At 51.4% G+C, this 17,667-nt stretch overlaps 1 protein-coding gene across 3 annotated transcripts; it reads left to right on the top strand.

Moving 5' to 3' along the window:
• The first annotated feature begins 858 nt into the window (after positions 1–858).
• Positions 859–17,352, top strand: LOC125627175 (AN1-type zinc finger protein 5). Of its 3 annotated transcripts, none has more exons than XM_048831048.2 (7): positions 859–1,034; positions 2,866–2,969; positions 5,354–5,518; positions 6,806–6,896; positions 8,352–8,470; positions 10,569–10,679; positions 14,280–17,352. In XM_048831048.2, the coding sequence occupies exons 3-7, from the start codon at positions 5,368–5,370 to the stop codon at positions 14,426–14,428; spliced, it is 621 nt and encodes a 206-aa protein (XP_048687005.1). In that variant the 5' UTR covers positions 859–1,034; positions 2,866–2,969; positions 5,354–5,367; the 3' UTR covers positions 14,429–17,352. The 3 variants fall into 3 exon arrangements, with proteins under 3 accessions (XP_048687005.1, XP_048687002.1, XP_048687003.1); XM_048831045.2 differs by having other exon boundaries at positions 860–1,034; positions 6,803–6,896; XM_048831046.2 differs by lacking the exon at positions 859–1,034 and adding an exon at positions 1,041–1,130 and having other exon boundaries at positions 6,803–6,896.
• The last annotated feature ends 315 nt before the right edge of the window (positions 17,353–17,667 follow it).

Genomic DNA, 17,667 nt, shown 5'->3' with positions numbered 1-17,667 from the left:
GATCTCACATCCCTCTCCCCTATGCCTGGGGGGGAATCTCATATCTCCCCCCCCCGCCCCATGGCAGGGGTTGCAGATCCCTTTCCCCCTATGGCTGGGGGGGGGTATCACATCCCCCTCCCCTATGGCTGGGGGGGTATCAGATCTGTCCCCCATGGCTAGGGGGGGTCTTACATCCCCCACCGCTATGGCGGGGGGGTCTCATATGGCTAGGGGGGTCTTACACCCCCTCCCCCTATGGCTGGGGGGTATCAGATCTGTCCCCCATGGCTAGGGGGGGTCTTACACCCCCTCCCCTATGGCTGGGGGGGTATCAGATCTGTCCCCCATGGCTAGGGGGGGTCTTACACCCCCTCCCCTATGGCTGGGGGGGTATCAGATCTGTCCCCCATGGCTAGGGGGGGTCTTACACCCCCTCCCCTATGGCGGGGGGGTCTCATATGGCTAGGGGGGTCTTACACCCCCTCCCCCTATGGCTGGGGGGGTATCAGATCTGTCCCCCATGGCTAGGGGGGGTCTTACATCCCCCACCGCTATGGCGGGGGGGGGTCTCATATCTCTCCCCCCCCATGGCTAGGGGGGGTCTTACACCCCCTCCCCTATGGCTGGGGGGTATCAGATCTGTCCCCCATGGCTAGGGGGGGTCTTACATCCCCCACCCCTATGGCGGGGGGGGTCTCATATCTCTCCCCCCCCATGGCTAGGGGGGGTCTTACACCCCCTCCCCTATGGCTGGGGGGAGTATCAGATCTCTGTCCCTCTTGGCTGGGGGGGGGGGGGGGTCTCATCTCCCCCTCCCCCATGGCGGGGGAGGGAGCCAGGGCGGTTCGGGGCTGCTCTCTGCCAATCGCCATGTTTCCCGGCCGCCCCCAGCCCGCCTTCCCCGGCGTGGGCCTGAGCTGGCCGGCAGCCGCCCCTGCGTGACCGCCTGTGCCGGGGTCGGGCCCCCCCCGCGCCCGCAGGTGTCTGGACGGAGCAGCCGCCGCTGGGCCGGGCCGCTCCCGCTCGGCGACGGCGTCTGGGGCCGGCGGCCGGTGAGTGAGCGCGGCCGGGCCGGGCCGGAGACGCGCCCGGGGCCTGGGAGGGCGCCGGGAAGAGCCGGGGGCCGGTCGCAGGGCCCGGGCAATGCGGTGAGGTGCCTGAACCCCCTAGGCCCCGGGGGCGGGTCCCAGGGCGGCGTGGGACCGGAGGCGCCTGAATCCCCTCAGCGCGGGGTCACGGAGCCGAGGCGAGGGGGTCCCAGGCAGGGAGGGGCCGGGGGTGCCTGAATACCCTAGGCCCGCGGCGGTCGTGGAGCCGGGGCGGGGGGTGCTAGGCGGGGAGGGGGTCCCAGGGCCTGGGGCACCGGGGGGATCCCTGAAGCCCATAGGCTGGCAGGGCCGGGGGAGGGGGGGGGGGGCGGGAGGTGCCTGAAGCCCCTAGTCCCGGGGAGGGCCCAAGGCGGGGGCTGGAATTAGGGCCGGATGGACCCCCCCCCCCGACACACCCACAAAGATGGGGGGGCGCGTGCGTGGCCTGGCCCCGGCCCTGAGCCGGAGCGTGGCTACAAAACCAGTACAAGGCCGCGAAGCCTCGGGCTCTATTGGAAGCAAGGCGGCCCTCGGGTGCGGGGCGAGCGGAGCGATTTCGTCCCGCCCACCGGCGTGCAGGCGGTGGCTGCCACGGGGCGGCTGTGGGTTGAGGCTAGCGGCGCGATTGGTGGAGGGACCTGTCAGTTAGGGGGCAGGGAGGTTGCCAGGTGCATTGTTTTGCAGACGGTCCGGGGTGAGGCTGTGGCGCGGGGCGGGGCAGGGCAGGGACCTGAAGGGCAGAGTAATGACCCCCATGGGTGCCCACAGCCTGGATTGACAGCGCCTGGCTCTCCAGGTCCTTCACAGCCCTCTGGCAAGTCGGCTCCATTGTACACATGGGGACCAGCCACACAGAGTCTGGATTTCAATTCCTGTGCTGGAACCAGATCATGCTCCCGGAGCCAGGAATAAAACCCAGGAATCCTGACTCCTAGTTCCCCCATCCCCAGCGTTAACAATTACGCCACACTCCCATCCCAGAGCTGGGAATAGAAGCTAGGAGCCCGGACTCCCAGTTCCCCCAGCTCTGACCAACCACGCTCACTTTCCTGGGCTGGAAATAGATCCCAGGAGCCCTGAGTCCAGTCCCTTTGTCCTAACCATAAGACCACACACTCTCCCAGAACCAGGAATAGAAGCCTAGAGTCCTGATACCCAGTCTCCCTGCCTTGACCACTAGATTACACTCACGCACCTGCGCTAGTAATAAAAAGGCCTGGCTCCTACTCCCTGCTGCTTTAATTACAAGGCCATGCTTTACTCCCACATCTATGAACAGAACTCAGTAGTTCTGACTCCTCGTTGCTTTGTCTTTACCACTGGGCCACATGCCTCTCCCCAAAAATGGGAACAGGTGACTGAAAATAAACTGACATTGTTAATCAGCTCCTTTAAATGGGGCCATTTTAACCTCCCCAATGATGGATTGGCTTTAAAAGGTATAACGCCCCATCAGTTCCTCTTCTGTTTGCTGAGCACAGTGTTGATGCCTCCACGCCCCCCGTTGCCACCAAGCATTTCTATAGCCCCATAATTATACACTGTGTGTTACACAACCCAGAACAAAATGCACTATCTGCCCCAGAGCTCTACAAAGGCATCATAGTCTCAGCCATGTGAGTAGCCTGTGGGGAATAAACTCTGGATCCGCAGATTAAAGTACTGATCTCTGCTGTCCGCCTGCCCCGCACACATGTCCACACACGCTGCTCTTTTTATCCATGGAAGGGCTTTTACTAGTGATCCCCTTTGGTGTGTGCATTTTGTAACTTTAACTTTCATCCCTTATTTTTAGGTTGGTTTTTTGTTGCCCTGTTCTCCCTGCCAGAAGGCAGCTCGTGGTGGGGGTGACATCTTCCCCAGACAGGAAGCAACAGCTGGAGCAGTTCTTGAGCTAAGGTGACTTCCTCTGAAGGCTGGGTATAGGAATCTGAGAAAAATCCCAATTCTTTGGGTGGAGTAGGTTTAATCCAGGAAGCAGCATGGGAGAGAAGCACCAGCAAGCTGGGCAGTGGGTGAGGTTCATTCTGATGACTGGACCCTGACCTCTGCTAGGGAGTGATGCTTTTGGTGTACCCCTTCCTCAGTGACAGCAGCACGGGAGCTCCCCAGGGCTCCATGTGTCTCTTTGCACAAAGCTGCTGGCTCAGGACAAGATGGGGCATGGTGGCAAAGAGGGGCGAGGATTAGACCTGCTTTAAGGGATAGCAGCATCGTGCCAGGACTCAGCCTTTTGCTGAGGTGACTCTCCTACTGGGAAATTTGACCCCCTCTCCAAATCCATGCCAACACTCTCTGCTTGTGAATATACTTCTGTTGCAGTGACGTTTCCTGCTTTGATCACATTTGGTTCCTCAGTAGGACCCTCCATTTGGATCCTGCCACTTTATTTTTTTGCATTTGATCTGCTTTCATAGCATGAGTATTGTTTTCATTGTCACTTCTGTGTAATTCCCCCAAGTACCATTGGACAAAAGGATTTTATATTCAAAAGAGGCGGCTGTTGTCGGGGTGCCCAAAATTAGAGGCCACTTCCAAAAATGAGGGCGAAAAGGACTGTTGTTACATCCAGGTCCTCTCATATTCCAGGGTTTTGCTTCAGTATTCCCAGCATGAGTTGAGTTAATCTCATCCACGGGGCAACATCTAGATAGTCAAGTGCGGAGGAGGTTTATCTGAACGTAAAGTTTACGTAGCGTAGCCTGCAGGGCATGGGGAACCCAATGCAGAGCATGGGGAACCCAATCCGTGCTGTGTTAAGGAAAGCTGCAGGGTACTATTAAAGGAACTCTAATCACCCATGTAAAAACAAAGAGGAGTGAGCTAGTAAGAATTGAATCATTCCCCTCCCACAGAAAACCTCAGGAGAGGGGAAATGTTCCTTGTTCCCAACACATTGTTCCCTCCAGGGGAAGGTTTTACAGGCACATGGCTCTTTCAGGGCCGCTGGGATCCTTCCATCAAGCTGAATGAAGCAGCAGTAACTCCTGTGGGGTGTGTTGAAGAAATGCCACGTGCTTGCTAAGGACAGTACTGTGTTGGAGCACTGGCTCTGCTCCCCTCCCACCAGCTGATCAACCCCTTAACCTACCCAGTTCTAACATGCACTATTCACATGGAGGGACATCTGTGGGCTTGGAGAGAGTTGCTTCCCGCCTCTCTCAGAAAGCTTTGCCAAGGGCAGAGTGGAATTTCCTGTTGCAATTTTTAAAGGCTTTGCTTCCACTGGATCAAACTTATTTTACTGTACTGTGTGTAGCTCGGCGCCAGATTCTGATCTGCCTTTTAACCAGTGTAAACCTGGAGTAACGACCCTGAGATTGGTGAATTTACTACAGATTTACAACACCGTAACCGACGCAGAATCTTGCCCACGCAACAGGAATAATTTATAATCTGTGCTGTAGGCTGTGTCGTATGTTTCTCATCTCTTTCCGTCTCACTGCTCTTTACTACCAGGAGCTGTTGCTTATGGCTTTTGCTTAAAATAATTCAGTACAGTTTGGGAACATAAATAATGCAGCACATTCGAATGTGAAAATGCACAGGTGTGAAAATAGTTTGAGGGTGTTTTTTTAAAACAACACAAGACTGGCCAAAAATTGCGTGTGTTAAGGGTTTTACAAAACCTAGTAATAATAGGAATTCTCTCTTATTTACTTTCATAGCCCACTCCCATCAAGGTTCAAAGCAGTTGATTAGAGAACACAGACATTTGTTTGGATTTAAACGTTCTCTTTTAATATTTTCCAGGTTAGTTATCACAGCCTTGGGCTAGTGCCTGAGAACCAGAAAGGAAAACTTGCTGTAAATGAAAACGAAAGCTGTAAAAGTGCAAAACGTAACTAACCCACCCTAGTATGGTCCGTTTAAATGCTTAGATTTAGTGATTGAGGGAGCTGCTGCTAACACACGTAAGGAAATTTCTGATTGCTATTTGGGACCTGATAGTGCAGCCTTTACTCTCACAAGTAGTCCTTACTCATGCAGGTATCCCATGACTTTAGTAGGCCTACTTGTATGAGGAGGGACTACTTACAATCCTGCTTCTTTTGACTTTAGTGATGCAGGACTAGGCCACTTGTGAATATGGATTGCAGAGCTCGCAAGGGCCCTGATCTAGCAAACACTTGTGCATGAGCATAACTTTTGAGGGGGGAAAATTGCACAAGATCACGCCTCTCTTGGGGGCCTTTGTGCACCTCCTTGGTCAGCCACAATGTACAAGGAAATGTCACGCTGATATGTAACTACTGTGTGTCTCTCTTGTTCCTGCTTTGTAGTTGGAGGAGTGACAATGGCCCAGGAGACTAATCAAACACAGGTGCCTATGCTGTGTACCACAGGCTGTGGATTCTACGGCAGCCCCCGGACCAATGGGATGTGCTCAGTTTGCTATAAGGAGTATCTACAGAGGCAACAGAGCAGCGGCCGGATAAGCCCCCCAGGTAGAGGAAAGTCCATTGATTGGAAATCTGGGTGCGTGATATTTTATGAAGCCAGGACAGAATGGATGAAATGTAGAGCTGCCTCTCAGCCGATCTGAGAGATCTCTGCCTGAGCATATAAACCAGGCTCTCACAATCCCTGCACTACCTTAATTGTATGCACCCTGATCCAAATTGTTTGTTAGACATGGCTCCCATTCATCACACTCCAGTATGTTGCATGTCCTGACAGTGAGACTCCATGCTGTTCTGCTGCTCCCTCAGCTCCCCAGTTACCACCAGAGGCATCAGGCCAGATTCATCCCTGGTGCAAACCCACTGAAGTCAGTGAAATGGCACCAGGGATTAAATTGGCCACTTGGGTTGTCTAGTTTTCTCATCTCAATAGTGCTGACAATCAGAGCAGTGAAATTAAGGATCTGATCCTTGCTACTGAACACATTAGACATGTGACTGAACAGAGAGGCGGCTGTGAAGACAAACTCTGTTCTTCCCGTCATTAGCAGGATTCACTCCTGCTGTGGGTTTACGCAGACACTGAGTGTACAGGTACTTAGATAGCAACGTGAGAGATGCCTGATAAATCCCTTGTATAATTTTTGTCCCCAGCATAGCAATGCTGTACTTGATTTCACTGTGGGGGATGGTACGCTAAGGAGGTTGTTATTCCTTAAGGAGGATTAGAGAATTCACTAAAGAGTTTGGTTTAGATCCTCAGCCGGTGTAAATCGGCGTGTTTCTGTTGTAGCCAGTGAAACAACACTGATTGACAGCAGCTGGGAATCTGGTCCTTTGGCTTTAAGCAGTGGCAAAATAACATTTGGGTTCAAGATAACGTAGGCGCCTGCAGCGTCCCTTTAAGGGCCCTTTCAAAGGGCATGTCTGTCTCGAGGTGGAGAATGGGGCAGGTTGGTTTCTCAGTACCAAGAAACTGAGAGGGGAACTCTCAAAGAAGCCTGATCCTGCAGGGAGCTGAGCAGCCTTCCATTGAAGCCAATGGGAGTTGAGGGTGCTCAGCACTCGGAGCCTTTGGGGGTAGGTTCTCCTCATCACCCATCAAAGCCTCAGGAGCAGCTGAAACCTCAGTGGATGATCCCTTTGGCTCTTGTGGCAAAAACAGCTTGAGTCGGTGAGAAGGGTTTTGTGATCCTGGGTCTGAAGGACACCAGGTGAATCAGGAATTCATTCCTGAGCCTTGCCTGCTGTCCCTTGGCTATTGGTTAACGCCTGTGGAGCTTGCTGATATTTCTGATTGTTCACTGAGAATGTGGGGTTTTGTCTTAGCAGCAAATGGTCCCAGCAACAGCCCTGTGGCTTCAGATTCCATCCCAGGGCAGGGCACAGAGGGAGACCTGACGCCTGAAGATGTGAAAACCAGGTAGGGGCAAGAAACTCTATGCGGATCTACCAGCAATAGCTGTGGGACCAGGAGAGAGGTTTTTATTCTCTCCCTTACAGCTGATTAGCTTTTCTAAAACAGTCTGGGTCTAAAGAGATCACTGACTGTTCACCTCCCAGACACCAGGGCCAGCATCCAAGCTTCTAATGCCCCAAAGGTGACTAGCTGACATATGGGGCCAGGTATGAAAGGCACCTGTGAGTATCCTTCCACCTCCATGCAGGTGCTGCTTGGAGCTTTGCTTAGGTTAACCCTGTCTGATCCTTTTCCTCTCCGCCTGCTTCATTTCAGAGGAGCATCCTGTCTGTACAGACAAGCCACAGGGCCTGACTCTTTACACCAGCCTGAGAGGAGAATAATTCCATTGAAGTCAGTGGAACTATAGGTGTAAAAATGCTGTGAATGAGAGGAACACAATACTTCGGGAAGTCCACTATAGACCTCCCTATGTGTGGCTAATGTACCGGTGCAGCACCTGGATACAGGAGTGATGTGTGTTCTAGAAAACCCCTGGAGGGCTAGATTGAGACATAGGAGAATCAGACCTATTGTCTCCAGTTCATTGCTGTAAAGTTCAGCAGAGTTCTGTCCTTAATTTGATTGAGGGAGCTGACTGCCTGGGTGTGTTCACTTCAGCGGCTGAATGCAGGGGAGGCCAGCCCAGCTCCTCATTTGGAAGGGGCTGTTGATGAAAGAGAGAAACCGGCCTTGCCTCTTTTCTAGAGGGAATGAAAAACCCACCAGATCAAATCCATCCCCACTGTAATTCCATTGATGGCTGTTAACCCAGGGTTGAATTCTGCTCATAGCTTTCAAAGGCTCCAGATAGTATTAAATTCAAAACCAATGATACAGATGTGTCTGAAACAGACTTTAATAAATGGAAGGAAAAACATCCAGGGCTTAGACTCTTCGAGGGAGAAGAATCAGGTGGATTTCTGACCCAGAATACTAAGTTGTAGTACATAGAAATACCATGCCCATTTCTACACACACAGCTCTGCCTGTGCACCCTAGGCAGAATCCCAAAACCCGCTGTATTCAAATCCCATTGGTCTGTCCCAGCTGCTTCATCTCTCACACCACCCCTGCTGTTCTCACTCAGCTTTGCCATAGCTGTACAATCCTCACCGGAAGCTGTTCCAGTCCTGGACCTCTCTCTGTGGACTGTGAATCCTGTCCATGGCCTTGGGATTAGGGGGGAGGAGTAAGGCTGAGATCATCACAAATTCATTCCATTTGAGTCCTAAGAGAAACTTGACCCAAAGTCTCCAGAGAAGAAAGGTTAAATGATTGACCTACCGTGCCGCTGCACTTTCTGTGAATGTAATGAAGTTAATTTTATGAGCTGAAGATGCCTCTCACATAACTGCTCATCAGAGGAAAATATTTCTGTTTGCCCTGTGGTTTGTTTGTTGTTGTGAATACTCCCAGCACTCAGACTCCTGTGACCCATCAGATGACGGCCATGAGCATATCCAGAGAGGAAACCAGCAGCGAGACGGTCGGATACATTAGCACAGAAGAAACCTCATCAGCATCTTCCTCATCAGGTAGTCAGCTGATTAAGACTTGGCACGAGTATAAATGACAATCCAATTTTAAGCAGCAAATAAAATAGTAGCCAGGAACACAGGGAGGAGTCATACGTGTACGATCTGTTGCTAAGATCTAGGGGAAAGGGTTGGAAAGGCTTTTCCTCATTGCCTGAGGTCGAGGCCTAATAGATCACTCTGTGGGCTGAGAACTGACTAGCCACCAACCTTCAAATACCTGGCAGCCAGATAATCTTCCATGATTTCTGTCTTTTTAAATGTGAGAACACCTGGAAGCAACCCACTGCTGGGTGTGCCCCTCTCTGTGGTTGCAGGCTGAGTTCCGTGCCATCTCTCTCGAGGAATGAGTGGCGATCGATCCAGTGCAGGTTAATGGCAGAGGACTAGGAAATAGGACTCCTGGGTTCTATTTCCGGCTATCCTGGTGACTCACTCTGTGACCACAGGCGAGTCACTGTGCAGTTGCGTTCCTCACTTAGCCATTTCACAGATCGGTAAGGTTCAAACCCGCCTGCCTCACAGAGATGTTTGTAAAGTGGAGAAGTGCAAGAGTCAGTGCTAAGTATGGAACGGCTTCTTTCTGGTCAGTTACAATTGGTTTGGAGCCCTAACAGCGCCACACACTGTCATGGAGACTCTCCCCTCCAGTCCGAAGCCACGATTATTTAACCCACACCACCTGTTTGTTCCTGTGCAAACTTTTTTTAAAAAATGGAGTGTTGGTGGCCATTAAAGGAAGCAGATCCTGCTGCCGGATTCAACCATTGGCTCAATATAGTGACAGCTTTTCTTTTCTTTCGGGCACAGGGCAAGAACATGGGAAGAGTAGGTTAGGCTAGGGTGGGGGTGGTTTCTGGCAAGCGGTGCAAAGACAGAGGTAGCCTAGTCTGGTGGAAAAGGCAGTGGGCAGGGAGTTGGGAGACCTGGCTTCTCTTCCTGGCCACTGACTCATTGCGTGGTCATCACAGCAAGACACTGTTGGAGGTAGGTCTGCACTGCAGCGGGGGGAGAGGTGTGTGGGATGCGCTGTGCCTCATTCATGCAGACGTACCTGCACTAACTGCGCTCTAGCTAGCTTGATAAAAACAGCCTTGAGGATGTGGCAGCATGGGCTGCACAAGTCCTCCTTACCCTCCGGGGTGTGTGCTCGCTTGTCCTGCCTGCACTGAAGCTCACTCCACTGCATCCTCCTGGCTGTTTTCAGTGAGCTAACAAGGTTACGGCTGGCATGGGTACATCTGCACGATCCACAGATCACACCCCTGGCTACGGTGTAGATGTAGCCTTTGTCTTCAAGGGCTAGACTTTCTAAGGTGTTTAGTCACCTAAAGATGCAGATAGGTGCCTAGTGGTTGTTTCCAAAGTGCCTAGGCTGGTTAGGCGCCGAACTCCCATGGATCTCAACGGGAGACTGGTGCCAGCCTGCTTAGGTGCTTTTGGAAGTCCAACAAGGCACCTAAATACCTTTGAAAACCTGGCCCTTAGAGCCTCAGGGTTCCCACAGGTAGAGTAGGGATAGTGGTGCTTACTTACCTGCATAAAGCATTTTATTTCACTAGGAGGGTGGTGAAGCACTGGAATGGGTTCTCTAGGGAGATGGTGGAATCTCCTTCCTTAGAGGTTTTTAAGCCCCATCTGGACAAAACCCTGGCTGGGATGATTTAGTTGGGGTTGGTCCTGCTTTGAGCAAGGGGTTGGATTAGATACCTCCTGAGGTCCCTTCCAACCCTGATATTCTGTGATTCTATGAGACCTACAGATGAAACATGCTATGTAAGTGTGAACATTCATTATTTATTTAGCTAAGCTAAAGCCCTGAACTGGGACTTGGGAGATCTGGATCTCAGACAAGTCATGTGATCTCTTTACCTCGATTCTCCATCCGTAAAATGGAGATAATGTCTCTCACCTTTCTCTGTTGTCTAGATGATAAGCTCTTTGGGGCAGGTATTTTCTCTCGCTGTATGTATGTACAGCTCCTAGTCCCAATCTCCATGAGGGCCTCTAGGTGCTAGTGTAACAAAAACAATACATAGAAATGTTCCCTAGTGTGGAAGGGAGGTAAGGAAATTCTCCCCTCCTCTCTTTGTTCCAGAGACCCTCCTTGAAATATCCCAGAACTCTGCTGAGGGTGAGAAGACTTCAGAAAAACCCAAACCGAAAAAGAATCGCTGTTTCACTTGCCGGAAGAAGATCGGGCTAACTGGTAAGACGCAATGGGGAAAGTGGCCTCTGGCCAAGAACGGTACCTGCCTGCTTTAGGGAAAGCAGATTTTTGAATCCCTGAGGTGGTATCTATTTTCAGACATTATTGTAGAGTTTCATAAGCATACATCCATATCTCCTGGTTCTGTGATCCTCTCTGATTTCACAAGATAAGCAGAGTTGGGGTGAGTCAGTGTTTGGAGGTGAAATTTCCAAGGGATGTGTTGGCATCACAAGAAATGTGGGTGAATTGGTCGGTGGGATGCTGTCCTTTGAACAATACTGAACCCATAGCCTTAGCTTTCCCAAGCAGTGGCAGAGTGCAAGTGACACAATTCTCGTCTGTTTCCTTGCTGCTCTGAGCAGTCCAATAGCAAACTGAGCCGCGCCTCTCAGTTTCGCTCAGCTGCTGCTCGGCAAAGCCTCCTGCAGAAGAAAAGGCAAAGGAGCTGGCTGTCTGCAGAGTTCGGAAGACAGCTGGTGATTGTGGGTGCCTCGGTAGTTGGGTCCCCAATTTGAGACATCTTAAAAGGGTCTGATCTTCAGAAAGTACCCACCCTCTGAAAATCAGGCCCTTTTAAGATCTCGCAAGTTGAAGGTACCTGAAATCTTAAGTCACTCTTGAAAATCTTGGTCTCTTTATTCACTGGAAAGCTAAAGTGATGCGCTAGACCCTGGCATACCAGAGAAGGAGGCGAGTACGTGTGTGGATTTTTTTAAGCCCTCTGTACTTTCTGCCTAATGCTGAGAGGCCACTGAGGAAATGTGAGCCTCTTGCAGATGTCGCTACGGACAGATAAGGCCCGGGCACAAGCTGAGCTCAGTTAAGACTGGCTATAGGGAAGCCTGGGTAATCTAAGAATGTATCTACACATTCATTTTGTAATAGGGATGTTTGGAATTCGTTCACTGGCAGTCCAGGTCTGGAACAGTCTTCCAAGGGGAATGATGGGGGCAAAAAAAATCTTAACTGGCTTCAAGACTGAGCTTGCTAAGTCTCTGGAGGGGATAGTATGATGAGACTGCCTACAATGGCATGTAGCCGATCAGCAACTGCTAGCAGCAAATCTCTCCACTTGAAGGTTTAAACAAGGACGTCAGTAACTCACCTAGATGTGAGGACGTCAGTAACTCACCCAGAGGTCAGGGGTCTATTACAGGAGTGGGTGGGTGAGGTTCCTGCAGCCTGCGATGTGCAGGAGATGATCATGATGGTCCTTCTGGCAGTAAAGTCTAGGAGTCTGAGGTCCAGTGAGAGACATTGTCAGAGGGGCAGGAGAAGGGAGGGCTTGCCCTGCTGGTACCGGTTCTTCACTCCCCAGGGCTGTCAATCCTGCACTGTTCCCTAGCACTCTGTTCACTTATATACAGCTGTTCCTTGGAAAGAGGGAACTTGACTTGCCAGCTGGCTGGGCCCTCTACCCTTCAGCCCAGGTATAGTCAGTCTTTTGTTGCAGACAAGGGTCCTATCTACCAGTGACTCCCGACATACCCCAGGGACTGTCTGCTACTCTGGGTTTCTATAGTGCTTAGTTCAATGGGGCTCCCTTTTTGGTTGGTCCTTAGCCACGACCATAATAACCATGATCAGCGTAACATGGGACCGGCGCTCTAGGCTGGGTTTTTCAAAAGCACTCGGTGTTGGCCTCGCTCTGTGGAAGTCAGCGGTCAAATCCCTACTGAGAGTAACAGGGGCAAAATTAGGCCAGGAATGAGCACTTGAGAATTTGCCCCCCAAACCCCTGCCTGCCTCTGAAAATCAGTCGGACTCTGACTGTTCGATGAAAGCAAGATCAAGCTATTTGTTATGACCCCTTGGAGCTTAATGGTGAAAAAGTAACAGGGTTGTTCTAGGTAAGCAGCATTAATCAGGTCCTGTAAGATGTTACAGGCAAGAGAATGCACTAAGCAATTAACTTGGCTGAGTTTCCTTATCAAAAACAGTATTCCCCTCAAATTACTCCACCATTTAATCTTTCCCTGGAAAAAGTGAACCCCCGAGCTGCGGAGGTCACGCTGTTTGAGCAGAGCTCTCTCCTCTTTAACCTAGTTATAGATTGTGATTAGCAACATGAAATTTACACATGAGCCTTTGCTTTAACCGGCATTAAGGTCCCATGCGCGAGATAAGCCCGAGGTCTTTCTGCAGTGCCTGGCACAACGAAGCCCTCATCTCGATTTGCAGCCTTTGAGCGCTATCATATAAATCTTATTAGCATGTCCACTTCCGGGTACCCAGAGGAGGGGAAATATACTCTTTGTGCAGGCTCTCCAGATTGGGATGCCCTCCTGGAAGGGAAGCTGCTTTCTTAACTAGTATGTTTAAAGGTCGAACCACCACCCCCCGCCCCACCCACACACCACCACCACCACCACCCCCCTCTTATGGGAATATTGGGTAGCTCACAGAATTCCTGTGAATCAGGAGAAGCCAGGTCAGTACCTGTGTCCTTGGATTCTCAGGTGGGGATAAATTCATACATCACACCGGCATCTTGGAAATTGTTCCATAGCATGTCGCTTCCAGAAAGGTGCTCCAGGCTGCAGCATTGTCCGGTGGTTAAAGTGCTGGCCTCAAGCTAGGAGACCGGGGTTTTGCTCGGCTGCTGAACTGGAGCAGATTACTTCCCTGCTCTGTGCCTGGACTCCCCAGTCTAGAACACTGGGATCATGGTACCGGTTAAAACACCTTTGAAAAACATTGTCTGAGAGCTAAACTAAATGATTAAATGACAGACTTCCGAGGCTTAGGTAGCTGAGTAGTTCATGTGTGTAGTTGATTCCATCCAAAGGCACCAGAGGTATTAGCCATAAAACCCAGTTCTCTGGAAAATTTCCCAGGAGACCAATGATCAGATTTGGACATGGTTGTAGCTAGCACGGTTCTGTGGATAAAGCAGACCTAAAATGTCCAAGGAGTAACCAGTCTGTTACCTAGTATCTAGCGAAATCCATCAAAATACAGCACAACCTCAATTATCTGAGCTTCAGCAAACTGGTGTCTGAAACAGGGTCATTTCCCCATAGTCCATTATCTTTGGTTATTCAAACGCTTTCAGTGCTGCTGCTGCCTTCGGCCTGCCCTTTGAATGGGTTGTGCTGTAAATCTAACGTGGCACACTGTACTTTGAGCTACTCCTCCTGCCATCAGGGCACAAAAGAGCTGACTCCTGGTCAGCAGAAATTTGAGAACAGGAAGCCTGATCTTTACTGGAAGCCTGTTGACGTGCTGTGACCTCCAACCTTGGCTTCTGATTGGTTCACTAGCCCTCCTCATCTCCAGAGAATGTGGGAGCGCAGGGGCAGTAGGCCCTGTTAAAAACCTTTTCCCACCGTTCAGGACAGCTGGCCCAGTCACAGGAAACCAAATGACGTGATGGCCGAGTCACTGCCCCGTGGCAGCAGCTGAGCTGCCCTGGATAACCAGGGGGATCCATGGGGGACTCGCAGGCAGCTAGGTGCCTACTCTGACCTTTTTTTAGGCATAAATGGGGTGTCACTGTGTGCTAAGAGCCAACCCTCTCGCCCTATTTGTGTCACCTCCCTGCCCTGATGGTTAATGATTAACTCTGCTTTGTCTCTCTGGAATTCACCTATCCAGGTTTTGACTGCCGCTGCGGGAACCTGTTCTGTGCCATCCACCGGTACTCTGACATGCACAGCTGCCCGTATGACTACAAGGCGGAGGCAGCTGAGAAGATCCGCAAGGAAAACCCCATTATTGTGGCAGAGAAGATCCAGAAGTTGTGAAGGAAGCTGAGCATTGAGTACTGGAGCCTTGTGGTGTGGCACTCCTCCCACCCCCGCTCCCTTCCCCCCAAGGTGTCTGGGATCCTGCCAGGAGGTGAGGAGACTCAGCAGCCCCCTGGGGCTCCTTTCCCCCCACTTCTTTTCCTCTAACCGTCGCTCAGTTGACCTGTTTTTAACCCGTCTTCAACAAGAAAAGGGATCTGCACATACCCCGCCTGCCCCCGATGTTAAGAGCTTTGGACTTGTCTTCCAGCAGGGCTGCGCACACAGCTGACTCAGCGTGGAGTTCAGCAGCCCTTCCGTTCTGTCGACAGCCCTGTGCTTTGCAAACGGGAGCCTGCTGTGAGTGTGGTGAGTCACTGCAGCACCTCGCTCTCCACCCGGGTGACGCAAGGAAGCTGGGCAGCAGCAAACGTCATCTCCTCTCCCGCTGAGGCCTTTGGTCTCAGACACAGGGAAAAGATTCTGTCCCCATTACAGCTCTGAATTTTCTCCCTTCCTCTTAAGCAGCTGTTGGTGTCGCGGCAGAATATTAAGCAGTGACGGTTGGTACAGCATTATGAGCTCGCGGACGCTGCAGCCAAATGTGAGAGTCACACTCATGAGCGAGGAACGTTAAGGAAAGACCCACAAATGCCTCTTTCCTTTCCCCAGGCTTTGTGGGATGCTGGGCTCAGCTGCGGGGGCTGCATTCAATGCTCCAGCTAGATGCACAGCACTAGCCTTGTGTTTCAGACTCGCCCATGCGCAGTTGTTGGCTGCTTACTGAGCAAGGCCAATTGTAGCCCCACCGAAGCCCACGCGCCAATTACCCCATTCACCCTTCCCACCCTTTACCTTCTGCCTTATTGTGTGGTTCTCTCTTATCAGGGTTGTGCGCAAAACTCAGACCAGCAATCCTCCTCCTCCTCCCTTTGCTGCACGCATGCAAATCTCAGAGAGCTCTGTCCTCCCTCAAGGCCTCGCTGATATTCAGTGAGACTCTCTCTCGAGTGGGTGGATCTGGTGGGAAATCCCACTGAGCCGCCAACCTCTCCCAGCTCACTGCTTGTTTTCCAGGGTGCAGTGGTAGTGGCGGATCCTCGGCTGTTGTGAATCAGGGCCTCTCCATTGCCTTATAGCAGCTGAATATGCCTGCTTAGGAACTTCTACCGTTCTGAGCCATACGGGTCCTCCCAGGTGTGGTTCCAAAGGGGCTGAGTTTGGACACCTCTGCGTCCCAGATTGAGGTGCCAATCCTGGATTCGAGGAGGGAAAGGGAATGTTGGAAATTCACAGGATCTGGCCCTCGATTAGATTTGAAAAGAGGATTTGGGGGGGGGGGGTGTGAAATCCACTTCTGTGTGGCGCGCCACCCCCACACCTGTGCGCCACCGAAATCCCACTTCCATTCCTGTGCTGAGCAGGACTTGGTATGTAGGCGCTGGGCTGGCTCCCTGCAGAGGAGTGAATTTCACCCGGGCCACGCAGCAGCTCTCACCCCAGGAATCAGTCTGCCACTGCTGCTTTGAGGGATCCCTTAGATGGGAGCATTAGGAGATGGCTCGTTTCTGGCCTGTCTACAGGACCCAACAAACTGAACGAGCCACGAATTCCAGAAGCAAAGGAAGTGAAATGAGCCCCCGGAGAACAAAGCAACTAAAATGCCTCTGCCCCACTTTTAAACTATCCCACATGATAAACTGTTTCCTTAAACATCGACTTTGTAGTAAAAGTGCAAAGAGCAGTTCAATTCCCTGGGCCAGACCTGAGCTGCTGTAAAGCAATACTGAAATCCACGCGGCCTGGCCCATTCACACCAGCAGGGGATAAAGATTTTTAATTTTTCTACCTGGATCCAGCCAAATCAGTCTCTTCCCTCCTCGTCCTAGCAGCATTCCCTGCAGAAGGTACCAAGGGGAAAGAATTCAAGGGCTAAATTCTGGGCTCAGTAACACTGGTGTAAATCCAGAGTAACTACAGTGGCGATAGAGAGCCTGATTCGCTAGTGCCACCCTCTCCAGTCTTACACTGGTGTGACTCCATTGATCTGCATGGAGCTAGTGCATAAAACTAGAGTAACGCATTGGTGAATCTGTTCCGCTCTATGCAAATCCGGAGTAGCTCCATTGACTTCAGTGCAGACACGCCAGTGTGAACTGGCTGGTTTGCCATGAAGTCAGCGGTGCTTCTTGGGATGGTGCTCTAGGCAGGCCCAGCTGAGGATCCAGCCTGGAGCACCAATCCCAAGGAGCACCGCTGACTTCATGGCAAAGTCTTGTTTTGGTTTCAGCAGAGGCACTCTAGGTGTGTGCCCAGGTAACACAGCAGTTAATCAGGGCCAGGCTGTAAACACAGCACCTGTGTTGTCGTCGATGCAGAAAGCTGGAATATCTCCGCTGGAGTCATTCTGGATATACACGGATGCTTCTGAGACCAGCATCGGGTCTCCAGCAGTTTGGGGCCGTATAACCAGTGTTGGGGGTTGGTTTCCTTCTGCGCCATCCTTTTGTTAGCCTATGTGGGCTCGTTTGGTCTTGTGTTTAATTCAAGCCAGGAGGGTGAACACTAGTGGTTTCTTCCTCCCATCAGACGCTTGCTGGCTCCCACTTGTCTTGAGCCAAGCAGAAACCCCACTTTCTTTATAGAGAGAGATTTTTATTGGTGAAAAGGGTCTGCTGCACCATGGCTGGCTTGGTCCCCTAACCTGGCCCCTTCCAGCATGGCCATGGGAGCCCTGGAACCATTCTCTGATCACACACTTTCAGTAGCGTTCACATTAAGCCTGGGAATTCTTTACCGGGCGGAAGGGTGGTTCATTGTGGACGGAAGCCCAAGCAGTGATAAACCAGCCCTCTGTTTCTCCACCACTTCCTCTATCTATGTCTTCTTCCTAGAAAGTATGATACCAGATATGTAAATATTAATATATTCTAGTTTGCTTGGATGGTGTCAACTGCTCTTTGTGTTGCTGTGGCTCGAGAGCTCTCTGGCCACCCGCCATTTGAGCTGATGTCTTGCGGGTGAACTACTGACTACCCCAGGAATAGCTGCGTGCTAACACGTTCGTTCCCTTTCCCCGTTCAAGTGCCACTGTATTGTTCATCTCCAGTCAGCGTTGGCAGAGCGCTTTGAGATCTCCAGATGACAAGCGCCGTAGAAGAGCCGGGTACTATGATGAGTGGCTGGGTGGGGTTTTCCCCAAAACGCATTGCATCTGTTTCTTATCTCGCTCGCCCCAAGATAAATCAGGAGTAGCT

Source organism: Caretta caretta, chromosome 25, assembly GCF_965140235.1.
Source record: "Caretta caretta isolate rCarCar2 chromosome 25, rCarCar1.hap1, whole genome shotgun sequence".
Classification (NCBI taxonomy): Eukaryota; Metazoa; Chordata; order Testudines; family Cheloniidae; genus Caretta; species Caretta caretta.
The sequence above is the reverse complement of the archived record's forward strand: the minus strand, read 5'-3'. Positions and strand labels throughout refer to the sequence as shown.